This window comes from Symphalangus syndactylus, chromosome 22, assembly GCF_028878055.3.
Source record: "Symphalangus syndactylus isolate Jambi chromosome 22, NHGRI_mSymSyn1-v2.1_pri, whole genome shotgun sequence".
NCBI classification, from domain to species: Eukaryota; Metazoa; Chordata; class Mammalia; order Primates; family Hylobatidae; genus Symphalangus; species Symphalangus syndactylus.
In genome coordinates, this window is record NC_072444.2 from 46,631,498 (window position 1) to 46,648,127 (window position 16,630).

A 16,630-nucleotide genomic window follows, 5' to 3' on the forward strand; every position below is an offset into this window, starting at 1 on the left:
TGACACATCAATGTGAACTCATTGTGGGTGGCATATTATTTGTGTTAAATCAATAATAGATAGGAGAGGTATTAGTAGTAACTGAAATAACAGGAATCCTTTAGTTCCTATCTAGGCCACTCTATTGGTTGGCACTCTACCTTCTTACCCCAAATGCTTCTTCTTCCATTTTGATTCAGATGTTTACTTCCCAGGGATGCCAAAGTAGCACCAAGCTTCTTGTTCTGTCATGTTTTGGCTTCTCACACTCTAACTGAAATTAGTGTGTTCAGAGTGCATACATCACAATGTACACAATATTAATATTCTCTTCTGATTGCTTGTACTCTGCCACTGTACCAGATTGTGGAGTAGAAATTGTGTCCTAGGTAGTCCCTTTAGTGCCCAACAGTGAGTAGAAGGACCACATAGTGTCCCACAGAGGTTCTAAAGGCAAATGCAGAGATTAATGCTCACAGTAATGCTCACCAAACTGACTCAGTTCAAAGCGGGTAGATTCAGACAGGGTTTCTTGGAGAAAGTGAGTGGTATATTGGCCTTTAACAATATGTAGGAATTACCCCAGGGAAAGGAGGGACCCAGTGTCTCCAGGAGGGAGACCAGAGGCATGAGAATGTTTGGTGCATCTTAGTACTGCAGGAGGCCAGCATGATGGAGAAGGGGCAGAAAGATCTCTAGTTCCCACTGAGGCATTTCTTGCAAGCTGAGACATACCGCATGTGGTGTGTCTTTGAAGCAGTAACTCAATTCCATTATTATTCATGGTTGTATTTGTCCCACCCCCATAGACAGATACTGCATCTGAACTTTGGGTTTCCCTAGCACTGGGTACACCCCTCTGTTTTTGCTATCACATGCCATGTGAGAGTCACCATCCACAAATTGTATACATCATGTCCACTCACTCATACCACCACTATACTCTTCATCTCCCAGCCAGCACCAGCACTGAGCACAGAGCCTGAACATGGCACGTGGGGTCCCATGTGTGGTGAAGTAAAACTACATGGAGGAAATTTGCCTTTGGTTCCCTGGTAAAGACATTAAACTAAGGAGAGGAGCACTCTATAAAGCAGCTCTACTACTCACCAAGTGTCTGACTGGGGTTAAGTTTATGTCAAAACTATGGGCCTTACTTTCCATCCTTGTAAAATGATGCATAACAATGTATTCAATTACACTTACAACTGATTGTAAGAATGCAGTGAGAGAATTTGGATTAATATTTATATAAACAAATATTTTATATAATATTTATTAAAAATTTATTAATATAAATATACATAATATCTATATAAATAAATTATATATAATATTTATATTAATAAATTATATATATATCTCTCTCTCTGACACTTTTTTGTCTAAGCAATGGTTATGGAGAAATTTATGTAAATATAAATATTCATTATGTTGCTGCTATTTCCCCCATCCCTCTTCATTTTATAAGGTCATACTCCAGTGTACTTGGCCGCCAGGACCCCTCATGCAGGCCTGAGTTCTTGGGTCAAGTGCTGAACTCCAAATGTTTTCTTTTCTCCAGTCCATTCACTCACTCACCTCCCTCTCCATTCATCATTGTTACTATGATCTGCATTCCATTCCCTCCAATATCTGCCTAGTCTAGTGAGTTAACTGAGGATACAAACGTTGATGGCAAAGGGACATAGGTTATCTCTTAAGAAAACACATCTCCACGTTGTCATGCGACCTAGAGAAAACTAAACCAATCAGTAGAACAAGTCTAACAGAGCTGGGTTTCAGTTCTGGTTTTGCTCCTTACTACCTGGGGGCGGGGGTTGGTTGAAGCAACTTTCTTGATTTCTTTGAGCTCCAGTTCTTCTATTTGTATAATGGGGCTTATAGCAACCTACCTTCAAAGTCATTGTGAAAATTGCGCAATCTCAGACCTGAAAATACAAAGGTATTCAATAACATTTTATCCCCACATTTCCTTATTTATAGAAAGAAAGTACTCAGTAGTGAAGATTTTCAAGCATGGCATAAAGATGTTATCAAGAACTTGGTATGAAAAATTCTGTTTGGGTTTGGAATTCAGTAGCCTTCACATCACACTGAGTAGGCGTGCACTCACGCCCTCATCATCACTGCCTGCTTTCCGTTTTCTATTAATAGTTTCAGAACTGCCTCCCAGATTCCACTTTTGCCACCTTCACCTGACACATTTTTTAACTTTAAAAACGTAAGGAACATCACACCTCAGCATTGCTAAAGTATTTCAGTGAACTTGCTTTGCCCTGCTTAATTTCAGTCTCCAGGACCCCACATGATCCTGCTCTGTTCACCTCTCCCACCTCATCCTCTGTTCCTTTCTTCAAGCCTCACACTGCTCCAGGCATGCTGTGATTTTAGTGTATGTGCATATGCATGTATGTGTGGGGCTAGGATAATGTGTGTGGAGCCCACATCACAAGCCCTGCAATTCTCTAAATGTTTTTTGCACATGAACTCATTTAATCACATCAATTAAACTTTGAGGAAAATACTATTACTATTCCCACTTCACAAATAAGAAAAACACAGCACAAAGAGACGAAGAGGTATATAGTGAGCAAATGCCAGGGCCAGGATTCAAATATACCCTGTCTGACCCACCCACGTTGAGTTCACTGAGCTCTTTCCCATGCGCTGCCCACTCGGACCATGATGCTCAGCTCATCAGTCGGTTCCCACCTGGCCCTTTTTCTAAGGGCTCCTCCATCCCTATTAGTCTCCCTCTAAGCACCTTGCCATTCACTTCATAATGCACCTCGCAATTGAATTAGATGCTCATCTGTTTTCTCAGTGGTTTATGGTCCAGTTGTCCAACACATCAGTGCATCTCATGAGGACAAGGGCCAGTTGTACACTGTTTGCAACATTAATTCAGAGCCTCGCGCTGGACCCGGAGGGGTATGCCATCCAGAACCACTTGTGAAATGAGCTGTGACCCATCGAGGTGCCTATGCCCGAGTGTGATGCTGCCCAACTGTCCCCGAGTTCCTGCAGCATCATCTATTTCACCATTCAGAGCCAGCTGACCATCCAGACTGGGAGAGTTAGTTTCTTCTGCAGGCCTTGCTCAGCCACTGGAGCTGTGATCGTGTATGACTCACACATGCTTATTGGTGCAGAGAGGATGCACGGCCTTTAGTGAGCACAGAACTAGCCTGGTGGGGGTGCGGGAGGTTTCTTCCGACCACCACCAGTACCTAATAAGAGCCACACTTTGCTGTTCTCAGAGATTTCAGCCAAACACTCTGCACCTCTGCATTATTAATTACATTGCACACAACAGGCTCCAGCCATTTCCCAGATAGAGAAACAGGTTTTTAAAACTTTCAAAGAAGGATTAAAGGTTTCCTCGACTGAATACTTCATACTCCTTCCCAGACACGAGGAATACTCAGCACTCCCATCTTCACTTGGAAAAGCAGATTTAAAATGATAATAATAAAGACCCACATGGTTATAAGGTTGCTGTTAATAAAGGATAAATTATTGTATGCTGCTTTTTCCTCATGAGGTAGTATCATAACCACTTTTTCTGGATATCTCCTTGGAACTTAATTTGCGGCATGAGGCCTGGTTATAGAAATCAAAATCTTTATTTGTGTCATACAAGCATCTTGGCAGATTCTCTTTTAAAAGGGAAATGTGTAGAAAGGAGTAAAGAGGGTAGACATGGGCACTTTATTGCAGATGGGAAATACGTGATCACTTCAGATTTAGTTTGAAAGGTACCAGAAACATAAAACTGAACACATCTCCCATGTTCTCTATCACAACTTCTCTAACATACTTGTGAAGATTTCTTTCTCTGAATCCATTCCCCAGGGGGAAAAGGAACTAATTAGCACACAACACCTAATTTAATGTTCTTAATAGCCCTGAAAGGTCCATATTTTTCCCCATTTGTAAACTGGAAAAACCAAAGCTCAAAAAAAAAAAAAAAACATGCTGATTGCTGATTTAAAGAAAGGAAGGATGATGTTAATTAAGAAGTTTTCTTTTCCTTAAATGTTGCTCTGAATTTGCCTGGGGTCCTGCTCTTTTGCACTTGCTCCTTCACTTGCTTCCTTTCTGGGAGAGCAGGGAAACCACGTACACACCTGGGAGGCTTCCTTATGGTAAAGGTACAATGCCCTCTCTATCCCCACCATCTTCCCGAAGCTCAAACCCTCTATCCTTTTTTATTTTTGGGGTTTTCCTTCACTCATGCATTCTTGCATTCAAGCTCTATAGAGGTCCCTGCTCTCAAGGACTAAGCTGGAGAGAGCAAGCACACAATTCTACATCCATTGGAAGGAGGTGAGCACTGTGTGCTGAGGGAGCGCTGAACTCTCTCCAGGGAGGGGCAGAGGGTCAGGAGGGTGTCCAAGCAGGGTCAATCTTTCTCCAGAGTCCTGAGACATAAGAGGCAGTCAGGCTGGTGAGGTGGGGGTGTGGTGGGAATAGGAAAAACGAAGGAGGGAGTGGGAGTGGGAAGGGCAGTCCCACCAGAAGGAAGGAGCTGCAAGTTCAAGGCAAGGAGGAGAGAGACAAAGTGCAGGGTCCCATCTAGGATCTATCAAGAGTCAGACTTGCTGAAGGGAACCACACCCTGTGGACCAGCAGCATTGAGGTCACCAAGGAGCTTGGTAGAAGTACAGAATGTAGGGCCTCACTGCAGACCTAAGGAATAAAAAACTGGGTGCGGGACCCAGCAAGTGGTGTGTTAAGGAGCCCTCTCAGTGGCTGCTCTTCTTGATGAGGTTTGAGGAACTCTGTGCTCAATCAAGTGTAGGGTGCCAAGGGCAGTGGGGAGTCAACAGGTTGGAACTAGAGTTGGGAGTCTCATGATGGAAGGTCAAATTAAAAATAAAATAATATGGGTTTGGCCAGGGGCGGTGGCTCACGCCTGTAATCCCAACACTTTGGGAGGCTGAGGCGGGCAGATCACCGGAAGTCAGGAGTTCAAAACCAGCCTGGCCAGCATTGTGAAACGCTGTCTCTACTAAAAATACAAAAATTAGCTGGGCGTGGTTGTGAGCACCTGTAATCCCAGCTACTGGGGAGGCTGAGGCAGGAAAATTGCTTGAATCCGGGAGGCAGAGGTTGGAGTGAGCCAAGATTGTGTCATTGCACCCCAGCCTGGGTGACAGAGGGAGACTCTGTCTCAAAAAAATACTAATAATAATAAAATAAAATGAAATAATATGGGTTTCAATGTGACCCTGATATCAATGGAGAAATAACTACTAAAGCATTTAAAGTAGGGAAAATGTATGATTGGTTTGGGTTTTTAGAAAGAGCTCTTTGTGTTTTAGAAAATGCATCAGATTACTTGCATGGTCAGCCTGCATTCTAATCCTGGCTACCTACCCCCATTATCCAATTTTGTTGTGCCTTGCCAAGGTAGTAAAACCCTAATGTGGTCCTTGTGGAATTTTTTTCCTTCACGTTAATACCTGATATCTGTTCCTCAGAGTTCTCTATTTTATCTACAATGCCAGTGACCCAGAACACAGCTGTTAGATATTTACTTCCTGGAGTGGACAATTTCTTCCCCTTTTTTCAAAATCGATTTTTAAGATCCCATGATTACAAACTCAATTCAATTCAATTCGTGGTTTGTTAAGATGATGATACACTGGCAGGCTTCTCTAGAATATGAAGGAGACGCCAATCATGCTCCAGAGTACTTAGAATGAAGGCAGGCCCTATAGTGCACAACCTCTCCTTTTGGGTCAAGGCAGAGCCAGCGTGCGCTCCCCCATCCTGGAGTACGGAGAATGCCAGCACTGGCCAACTTCCCACTGGGCCCATAATTGCTGACCTGGCTGTCACAGCTTGTTTTCTGAGAAAGACAGAGTTCCGGAGGCATATGCTGGCATATTTGATGGATGTTGGTAGCTTGTCAACAAACCAGCTAAAAACAGGGCTTCACTGAATAGAAGATTCCAAGCTTGAATCCCCAAGTGGGCCAGCTGGGCTCCTGTGTGGGCCAGGGACAAGGAGTCAGCTTCCTCATGGGCCAGAAAGCCGAAGCTCAACATTGACAGGAGAAGCTATCCATTCACCCTGAGACAATCAGTCCCACTTGGACTCTTCAGTTTTTCACAGTAAACATGATTTTTAATACAATTACATTTTGAAGCTTATGTCATGATGCATTATATAAGAAAAATGATTATTATTCAGACCATGCTCTTGCACTGAAGACTCGAGGGCTTTGGCTAGCAATCCACAAACCACCAAGGTTTCCACAGTCAGCTCAAATTTGCACAGATTCCTCCACCAATTCTGTGACTTTGCCAGGCCTTATCAGTAACTCTGATCACCTCAGATGAACTATGAAAATGATGAAAGTTTCCAAAGCTAACTGTGACAACTCCTAACATAGCTTTTCTTTCAAAATTTCTGACATTCCTATGCATGATAGCATGTGAAAAAACAGGATAAGTTTCAAGAAGAAAACATGAAAACAATCATAGTACAAAAAAAAATCAAAACTCTGAATTCCAGTCGTAACCTCAGCAGAAATACATTCTAGCTCTGACAGTGAGACTCGCCTTCTCATAATGCTTAGGTTTTTTTCTTTTGTTTTGTTTTAAGATATTTCAGATGTGTAGATGTCTTTCTGTGTTCACCTAAAATTTGTGGTTCAACTGGACTGTTGAATAATGACAAAGATTACACAAAAATAATGTACTCATTTTAGGGAACTCCCATAGTAGATATTGTTTTATTCATTACTCCTAAATTCATTGGCAGGTATTAAGCATATTCTGTACTCCTTCTGGTCACTGTACTGAGGTCTGAAATACAAAGATAACAGAGACATGAGCCATGCCACCCAGGAACTCAAACACCCTAACAGCAACATAGCAAATGCATCACTGTGCGACTGTAAGATGCGGTACAGGGAAGCATTATGGTGGTCCCTACAACTTATTACCCTAATGAGGACTTGTGGGATTGAAAAGGGGAGTTATAAATAATGAAATGGGGTGACAAGCATGGAATAGAATTCTAAGGAGCAAGCTGGGACATATGGTCACCTAAGTAAGAGGTGCATGGTGGGCAGTGAGAAGATAGTGATCACTCCACTAAGGTGTAGGCAGGTTCGCAAAAGGTTTCACTACAGGGATGAGGTTTCAGAAATCTTAGTCACAAACTCACAGAAGGAAAGGAATGATCAACCCGTGTTGTGGCAGCAGCATCCTGCAATGACAAGCTGCTTCCTGACTTTTACCGTCATCAGTAGTCTTAAGCCACAGTGTTAACACAATTGCCCACTAAAAGGATGTTCATACAATGAGAGTCATTTAAATAGCAATGTCAAAATTAGAGATGATAGTTATTATTTTTCTCCCTTACAGTAGTTGACCTGTTTTTTTATAAAAAGATTTAGTATGGTTTTATGTTTAAGGGAAGGTGAACAGTCTTTGTTAATGATTCTACCTGGGCACAGACTAAGCCACTTAGTGCTAGGAGGCAGAGGGGAGTCACAGTCAATCACTCCAGTGACCACTTCAACAGAGAGTAAATGCAAAACAAATTGTAGGAAGCAAGGCCTTGGCATTTTTGTGGAAACCTACTGCTGCGTAAAGTGGTTGATCCAACTACTTGGTCATTTTTCCCTTTTAAGGTTTCCTTTAAAATCACTTCCATTAGCATATGGGTCACAGGAATCACAGCAATATCTTCAGTCAAACCACATACTGGGCAGCAGGGCATTAATTCATCAGGAAACAATGTTAGCTGTGTATTTTTTTTCTCCTTTGCAAGCCTTGCCAAAGACTTGGTTTCCTAAAGTTCCATATTTATGAGCATTTGTTTATCTACCTTTTGTAGCTTCTGAAAATCTGTGAGTTCCTAAAGGGCAAGGATTGTCTTATTTATTTTTGTATCTCTGAAGCCTAAGGAAGCCTACTGGGTAATGTTTGTTGACTATTGAAGGAGCCTTCAGATCCTCAACCAGTCAGAAAAGTTATAAAGAAGTCATTGATTTAAGATGGAAGATCACAGTGTCTTTTATTTAAGTGTTGTTATTCCATGTATGTGTGTACATTTGTCTCTTCATAGAAGAGATTTTTCAGTCATTCCTATAGGAACTAAGAGAAAGAAGGGTAGGAAATTTCATTTATTCTTAAATCTAATGAGGGGCTGCAATGAATCTGGCATCTTGGAGATTTTTCCAACTCTTAAAAATGCTATGATTTACAAAGTGGGAATCAAAGTTCACATTGGACTGCCAATGCCCCAGGTCTGACTGCTGCCATCCTGTCCCTCCCCACTTCGAGGGCTGACAGAGCTGTAAACTGTGCCTTCTGAAGTTCCCTGTGATAGGGCTGTATGGGCCTTAGCCTATCAGAGATGAGATTTACAACTGTGTAGTCTCTACCATGTATGACAAATGACCCCAGATGATGAGAACAGCAACAAAGAGGGCAGCTGAAGCTGGAATGACAAGAGTATTTATCTGGGGAAGGAGAATATGACTTCAGCTCTGAGGGTGATGAATTTTGGATGATACCACTTGCCAGTAATTAACCAAATAGGAGCAAGGTCTTGTGTGGAACAGAGGCGACCTGAAGTATAAAATGATGTTTGTAATTCGTAATGAGACTGGGAAGCCTGACAGATCATTATACTTTATCAGAATTTATAATGTTTTTTAAAGTTAATTAGCTTCTCATATTTAAAGAAATTCAAACGGAAGCCCCAAGACAGAACTTCAGGTAGCCTAGACCCCAGATGGCCTGACAAAGGTGCTGAAATCCTTTGGGACCTGGTATATAAAAAAGCTGACCTTCCTTGGAGATACAGATGAGATGTGGTCCTGAATAAGAATGGGAAAAAAATATATAGGGAAGTTTAGTGAGCAGCCTAAATATCTGACGAAGGTAATGATGCTCATAACTAAAACTTTTCGGGTGCTTACATTATGCAAAGCACTATTTCATACAATTACATGCATGAAGAAATACTATTATTACCTTTCTTTTCATAGAAAAGGAAACTGGTGTCCACAGAGGACCCAAGATTGCCCAAAATTACCCAACCAGTAGGTGGTGAAGTCAAGTTTCTATGGTGGTTTGAATTCAGAGCCCATATATTTAACATTATACTGACTTCTCAAGTTTTCAGATTTCATTTAAAATCCTTAGGATTAGCAATCACAGACATAGAAATGACAGTGCAGACTAAGAATGAAGTGATGTTTGTGATAACAGCTTTAAATTCTTGTTCCTCATCATGCTTGCCTAGAACCAACAACAACAAAATGCTTATACAAGCACAGGAGACCCTACCCGGAGATCATGATCTAATTGAAGTGCAGCCAGCGTCGGTATGTTAAAAGCATATATGTCCCAAGGTGATTCTTATGTAGAATTAGGTCTGAGAACACAGGTAAGGGATAGAGGATTGGAAGCATGCTAGCCCAGAAGCTCTTGGCCCAGTCAACAGCTAAACTTCGTACGTGGAGCTGCATATGCTCAGGAATTGTAGGTTGCTAACTTTGATTTTGTGAATAAAAAAATTATCTCAGTATTAGAAGATTCATTAGGATGTGTTCTCTCCAAGAGAATTTCAGGTTCCAATATTTGGCAATGTTGACAATCCAGGGCATTGTGGAAAGCTATCTTGTCGAGTCAGGGGAAGCAGATGTTAAACAATGACACAGTTAACTGATGACATGTAATCACAAGAAAAGTGTTTCAAAGTACAAATACAAGACTGATAAAGTCCAGAAAAAGGTCTTATTTTTTTCTGATGTTCTTAGAGTGTTGCAAGATGCCTGGTATCTTAAAGGCTAAATAAATGGTATCTACTGAATGAATAAATTAGTGGAAGAAATATGTTAATTTTTCCAAAATGTAGAGAGTTAAGTCTGAAGAAACTACAGAGCTGCAAGCATTCTACCAATCTTTAGCAACATACTCAACTAAACTTTTGAAAAAATTATTAAACCCATAGAAACAAAAGTAATTTCTTAGAAACTACAACAGATTTATTAAAACCAAGTAATTCCAGATGAACCTGGTTGCCTATGCTGAGAGAATGAGGCTGGATTGATATATCTATGTACCCATTCAACAAATACTGACTGTCTTTTTGTGCCAATTAAGTGCTGGCTGTTAGTAGACAAGGTGCCTGATCTCATGGTACTTTTTCCTGTGCAGGTACTAGAGTAGGCAAACAAGAAAGAAGTAAGCAAACCCAGCCAATGAGATTCTGGTTTGTGGTAGACACCACAAAGTAAATGACAGCACATCACATATCCGTGGGCATATAATCATGGGCTAATGGTGGGTGCACAAGAAGGAAGGCAGGTGACTTTAGAGGAACAGTCAGAGGGGACTTCTCTGAGGAGGTGACATCATAATTAGGAATCACATTGGCAGAAGGAGTCAACCCTGTAAATTCTGGGAACAACCGTTCAACAAGGACTTTTACTTGCCAGTAAGAAATCTCAATTTTATTTCACATGAATCAAGAAGGGGAATGCCATGCTTTCATTCCTTCGTTTTTTTTTTTGTTTTGTTTTGTTTTATTTATTTTTTTTTTTTGAGACGGAGTCTTGCTCTGTCGCCCAGGCTGGAGTGCAGTGGCGCAATCTCGGCTCACTGCAAGCTCCGCCCCCTGGGTTCACGCCATTCTCCTGCCTCAGCCTCCCGAGTAGCTGGGACTACAGGCGCCCGCCACTGTGCCCGGCTAACTTTTTGTATTTTTAGTAGATACGGGGTTTCATCGTGTTAGCCAGGATGGTCTTGATTTCCCCACCTGGTGATCCACCCGCTTCGGCCTCCCAAAGTGCTGGGATTAAAGGCTTGAGCCACCGTGCCAGGCCCATTCCTTCTTTATAAAGAACATTTTGGTGACTGTGTAAAAGATGGTTTTGGGGTGATTGTGTTGTGGAAGCAGGAACTCCAGAAAGGAGGCTACTTAACAACTCCAGGTAAGAACTGTCAGAGGCTTCTACTCACAAAGGTGGGAGAAGTACATGGATTTAGGATACCTTTTGGAGGAAGGAACTGATAGAGTTACTGTGGGCTGTAGATAAGTTACACAGGACTTGAAGTTATGGAGAAGGAAGAACCAAGGCTGCTTTCCAGAGTTTTGCATAGGCAAGTGGATGGAGAGTGCTACAGTTTACTGAGATGGGGTGGAGTGTTACAGAAGAGCAGGTTGCTGAGGGCGCCACCAATCAAGGGTTCCATTCTGCTATATTCTATTTGATATGCCTACTATACTTTAAGTGGGAATATCAAGTAGGATGCTGCATATATCATCTCAGAGGTGAGGCCATGAGATACAGATGTGGGGTGACCAGCACATAGATGTGTTTAAATTTACCAAACTCTATCAATTCAGCAAAGCATAGAATGTAGATGGAAAAGTAGTAGAAGAACTGAGATAGCCAATTAGCAAACTGAGATAGCCAATTAGCAAGTGAGACAGGAGGAAAAGTGAAGTTTTAAAAATATGGACATAGCTTTTTGAATGAAATACTGCTGAGAGCTTGAGTGAATTAAGAAACATTAAGTGTCCACTGAATTTGGCTTCTTGGAAATCACTGGTGATCTTGAGAAAAGTAGTTTCTCTAGAACATTCTGTATTAGTCAGAGTTTCCCTAGAGAAACAGAACCAGTAGGATACTTATATATCTCAAGAGATTAATTGCAAGGAATTGGTTTATACAATTGTGGGTCTGGTTAAACCTGCCTGAAGTACATAGGGCGGGCCATCAAGAAGGGGAAGCTGGAAACTATCAGGCAGGATCTGAAGCTGCAGTCCACAGGTGAAATTTCCTATCTCTCAGGGAAATTTCAGTTCTGTTCTTGACCTTTCAACTGATTGAATTAGGTCCATTCAGATTACCTAGGATAATCTCCTTTACTTAAAGTCAGATATGGTAGACACCAAGCATATCATAGCAATAACTACATTAGTGTTTGATTGGATCATAGGGGACTATAACTTGGCCAAGTTGACATGTTAAACTGCCCATCAAATGTCTCAACATTGATTGGAATCAGTTGCAGTGTGAAGGGAGGTGAGCATGTAGGGAGAGCAACTAAAGAGAAGTTTTAGAGAGAAGCCACTCTGTGAAGAGGAGAGGAGGAAAACGAGAGATAGTTGCTAAAGAGGGCCATGGGCTTTTGTTGTTTTGTTTGGTGGTGCTTACAATAAGATTTTATGTTTATAGAAACAACTGAGTCAAACTTGGGCATGGTGGCTCACCCCTGTAATCCCAGCACTTTGAGATGCTGAGTTGGGTATATCACGAGATCAGAAGTTCGAGACCAGCCTGGCCAACATGGTGAAACTCTGCCTCTACTAAAGATACAAAAATTAGCCAGACATGGTGGTGCACACCTGTAATCCCAACTACTTAGGAGGCTGAGGCAGGAGAATTGCTTGAACTTGGGAGTCAGAGGTTGCAATGAGCTGAGATCATGCCACTGTACTCTAGCCTGCGCGACAGAGTGAGGCTCCAGCTCAAAAAAAAAAAAAAAAAAAAAGAAAAGAAAAGAAAGAAAGAAAAGAAACAATCTAGTCAAGTAAAAAATATGATAATGCTGAAAGGGAGAACTGGGTTCAGAAGGTATGCTAATCCATTGGTTTTAGATACAAACTGAGAAATGTATTCGTTTTTTAAATTATTTCCCCCAAATAAAAAAAAGTACCAAAGCATCAGCACTAGTGATTGAAGATTATAGGGTTCCTGCTTGAGGCACATCATAGAGAAAGACATTCTGTGTCCAACAACTCCCCAAGGTTGTTAACTTCCCATTACTGGAGAGGTTGACCTGAAGGCAGTTTATCCCATTGGAGGATGCACTAGACCTGGAGCCTACATGGAGAAAGGTAGACTCTGTTATCACAAAGTCAGGAGTTCTTTCCTTGGCTTAGAACTGGGCTTCAGCAGACCTCCAAACCTTCTCATGCTGTAGAAAAGGTACATGTTATTGTTATTATTTTTCTGAGCACAGTGTTTCTTATCAGATTCTCAAAGGGGTCCATCACCAGAAGATGCTAAACACGCTGCTCAAAAACATCTTTCAACCCTGCAGCCTGTGATTTAACTCGATGTTGTGACTCTTTCTGTGTAAGCACAGTGTGGGTGAACAATGGGCATGAAAAAGAAGTACAACTGAACGGACTGAGAAAAAGCAAAAGGATAAGGACATGTTAAAGAGTAATAAGATTCTTAGATCAAAATAGATGGCTGGCATAATAATATTAACAAACTTTTAATTGTAGCATAAAAGCTTCATACTATATTTTAAAATAACCTCCTAACAGTGACAAATTGTTATTAAAGAGGAGGTAACAAGAGAAGCTTGATGCCCCAGACATCCCAGGATAGGGCACATATACCCTTGTAGGTGTTCTGTGCTTTATCATACAAAGTTTGGAGTGGAAGGCAATTCCTCCTGGGCCTAATGGTTTGTTGATGCATCTGTTCTAAACCACATTCTTTCTGAAAGTGCTTGTTCAAGATAAATACAGTCATTTTACCAGTAAATTCCCTGTGTTCTGGGTCTTTATTTTTAGCAGACACTCTATATCCATAGTTTACTTGGAGAATTTGTAAACATTCAGCTTTTTGGGTCTCCATTTCCAGAAATTATAATCTAGTATGTATGGGATGGGGCGAGGGAAATGCATTTTCTAGGCAACACTCCTGTTGATTCTGATACAGGCATTCAGTTGATCTCACTATGGAAAACAATACAGACATGTCACTCATTAAGAATTCCTACAGCCCAAAACAGGAATCTACTGAACTAGTTTGGATGAAAGTGTTAGTGATCAAATGTGTTTATGCATTAGGGGTCATTGAATTTTAGCATACAAGCAGAATATATTACTGCTTACGGCAGAAAAACTATTTATTATGATGCAATTTTGGGTTTCAGTATAAAGCCTGCAGGAAAGAATTATAGGGATGGGAACCTTCCCTGAATAATTTTAACCTTATTTTAGAGTGATCACTAGTTCTACCCATCTTTATAATCTTTGTGTGCAAGATAGAGCTCTAATTTCAAATTTAATACAAACAATTCACAGATGAATGAATGAAGGAGATCATTTCAAGGAGAAAGCATTTTGTGAAGTACATTTAGTTGTTCTTTCTCCTCATCTCCTAGAACAAGTCAAGAAGGTGAATGCTTTTCTCTCATAGCTCTGGGAAAGCAAGACAGAGAAGACTTTATAATACCTTATGCCACTTCCGGGGAAGAATTAAAGTTAATTTTGTTCAACTGCAAAGGACAAATGGTTGCCTGATTCCCCAAGAGTTATTAATTTTGAATGTTTCTTTGAGCCTTTATCACACCATCACAACTAAATTCCTTCAGTCCAAAATAGAATGTTTTTTCTACTTTGGGGTTGAATTGAACATTTTTAAATATGCATATGAAAGTCTAGAAACAACTTTAAAATAAGAAGATTGTCAATCTCAATGTAGATAAACTGATGTTATGTAGGCAGTGCCACTCACACTCAGCAATGGTTAAAGGCACATGTGAGTACTTACTATAGGAACATCCGTAGACCTCAACTCTCATGCCAATCTTCCCACTGGGATTCCATTCCAGGGGCACAAAGCGAACAAATCGGGCTCTCACTGAGTGCAACAGCTTGTGGTGCACCACGCTGTCAGCATTCATGTTTCCTGCAAAGGTCTGCAGAGAAGAAAGGAGAGGCAGTGAGGTCTGTGTTATCACGGAATTTCAGTGGAAAACTGTATTTGTTACTCCACAAACTCGTACTGAGAACATATCTAATTTCTCACATATTTCAAATGAAATATGACTTGGGTGAAAATCCTGCATCATGTTTGTTTGTTTGTTTGTTTTCAGAAATACTTCACATTATTCTTTAAGAAATCCCTTTTAGGCAGGGTGAGGTGGCTCAGACCTGTAATCCCAGCACTTCGGGAGGCTGAGGCAAGCAGGTCAAGAGGTCAGGAGTCTGAGACCAGCCTGGCCAGCATGGTGAAACCCTGTCTCTGCTAAAAATACAAAAAAATTAGCTAGGCATGGTGGTGTGCACCTGTAATCCCAGCTACTCGAGAGACTGAGGCAGGATAATCACTTGAACCCAAGAGGCAGAGGTTGCGGTGAGCAGGATCATACCACTGCACTCCAGCCTGGGTGACAGAGGGAGACTCTGTCAAAAAAAAAAAGAAAGAAAAAAGAAATCCCTCTTAAATATTTTATGAATAAAGCAATTCTAGCAAGTCCTGAGGCATGACACCTAAAAGCTTTACAAAGTTAACAATACAGTGAAATTCCCATGTTCCTAATGTCCACAATCACTGAGGAATGGAAGATAACTGACAATCTGCTTTCAGAAGGAAAGGATTTTATTGAAGTAATTGTGACCATTAATTGAGGCCAGTCGCTATGCTAAGCACTTTCCATTATCATTATCACCATTTTACAGATTTTAAAAAAAGAAGCCTAGAAAGAGAAAAGGGGAAGGAAAAAAATCTCCAAATCACCCAATTGGCTAGTAATTAGTCTGAAATTTCTACAGCTTTCTACTCTTCAACAATTTCATTGTTGTTACAGGAGGCAGACAATGCAACTCAGATTTATATCTTGTTCTTTTTCATATTTCCTTGTGAAGTTTAAGCAAAAGAACACACAACACAAAAGCTATGTGGTCTACTAACATTGTACTTCATAGCCTTTATTTGGATGTGAACAACATGAATGACATGTGAACAACAAGAATGACAATGAACTACTCATCAGAAAAAAAAATGGAAATCCAAAATGCTGAAAGTAAAACGCTATCAACCTAGCATTCTATATCCAATGCTGGAACTCAGAAAACGATACCCCAAAACATGGCACTTTGACATACAACTAAAGAAGCAGCCTCAATTCTCTCTTACCTTACCCTCCTCACTCCATCTCTCAATACTTTGTTCCAAAGCACAGGTTAAGGCTATTCTCTGAAGTTCTTTTATCTACTTGGAAACTGAACCCACCAAAGAGAAACAATTGTCTTCAATCCCCTCCCTGAAATGTAATTAATTAGGGAAGATTACAACTCATATTACAGAGAGAAAAAAAACTAAAAATTAAACACCACACCTAGCACCCAGATGATCTTTATCTCTAATCCTTTACAATGCCTAAAAAGAATTATTAAAAATACTCTGAGCATTGGGTCCATCCATTTTCCCTGAAAATTATTGGAGGGCTTTTTTTTTTGCTGCAGATGAAATCCAAAGGCTCACACCTAATATATTTTTTTAATCGGAGTAAATATACATAGCAAAAAATTTATCATTGTAACCAATTTAAAGTAAATAATTCAGGGCATTAAGCATATTCACGTTGTTGTACAACCATCACCACCATCCTTCCCCAGAACGTTTTCATCATCCCAATCATACCTCATCTTTAAGATGGGATGTCAGCTAGCATACTGATTTGCTTGCTTCATTATGAATCATCAACTTTCTTCTTTTCAGCTTCTAATATTCATAGATAAAACCTACTTGCTGGTGTGCAATCAATGTCAACCAAAGAAAAGAAGATCTATTGCTTTCGCAAATGACCAAAGTGAAAACCAAGTAAGATAATTTTGTCTGTTTAATGAAATCCATTTTCAA

General features: G+C 40.6%; 1 protein-coding gene across 5 annotated transcripts in view; it reads right to left on the bottom strand.

The window, feature by feature from the left end:
- CNTNAP5 (contactin associated protein family member 5) overlaps positions 1-16,630 on the bottom strand; it is an 884,209-nt gene that overhangs the window by 492,787 nt on the left and 374,792 nt on the right. For all 5 annotated transcript variants that reach the window (XM_055262660.1, XM_055262659.1, XM_055262661.1 and 2 more), the window contains exon 4: positions 14,537-14,684. In XM_055262660.1, the coding sequence (XP_055118635.1) occupies positions 14,537-14,684 (148 nt within the window). The remainder of the gene's footprint in view (positions 1-14,536; positions 14,685-16,630) is intronic.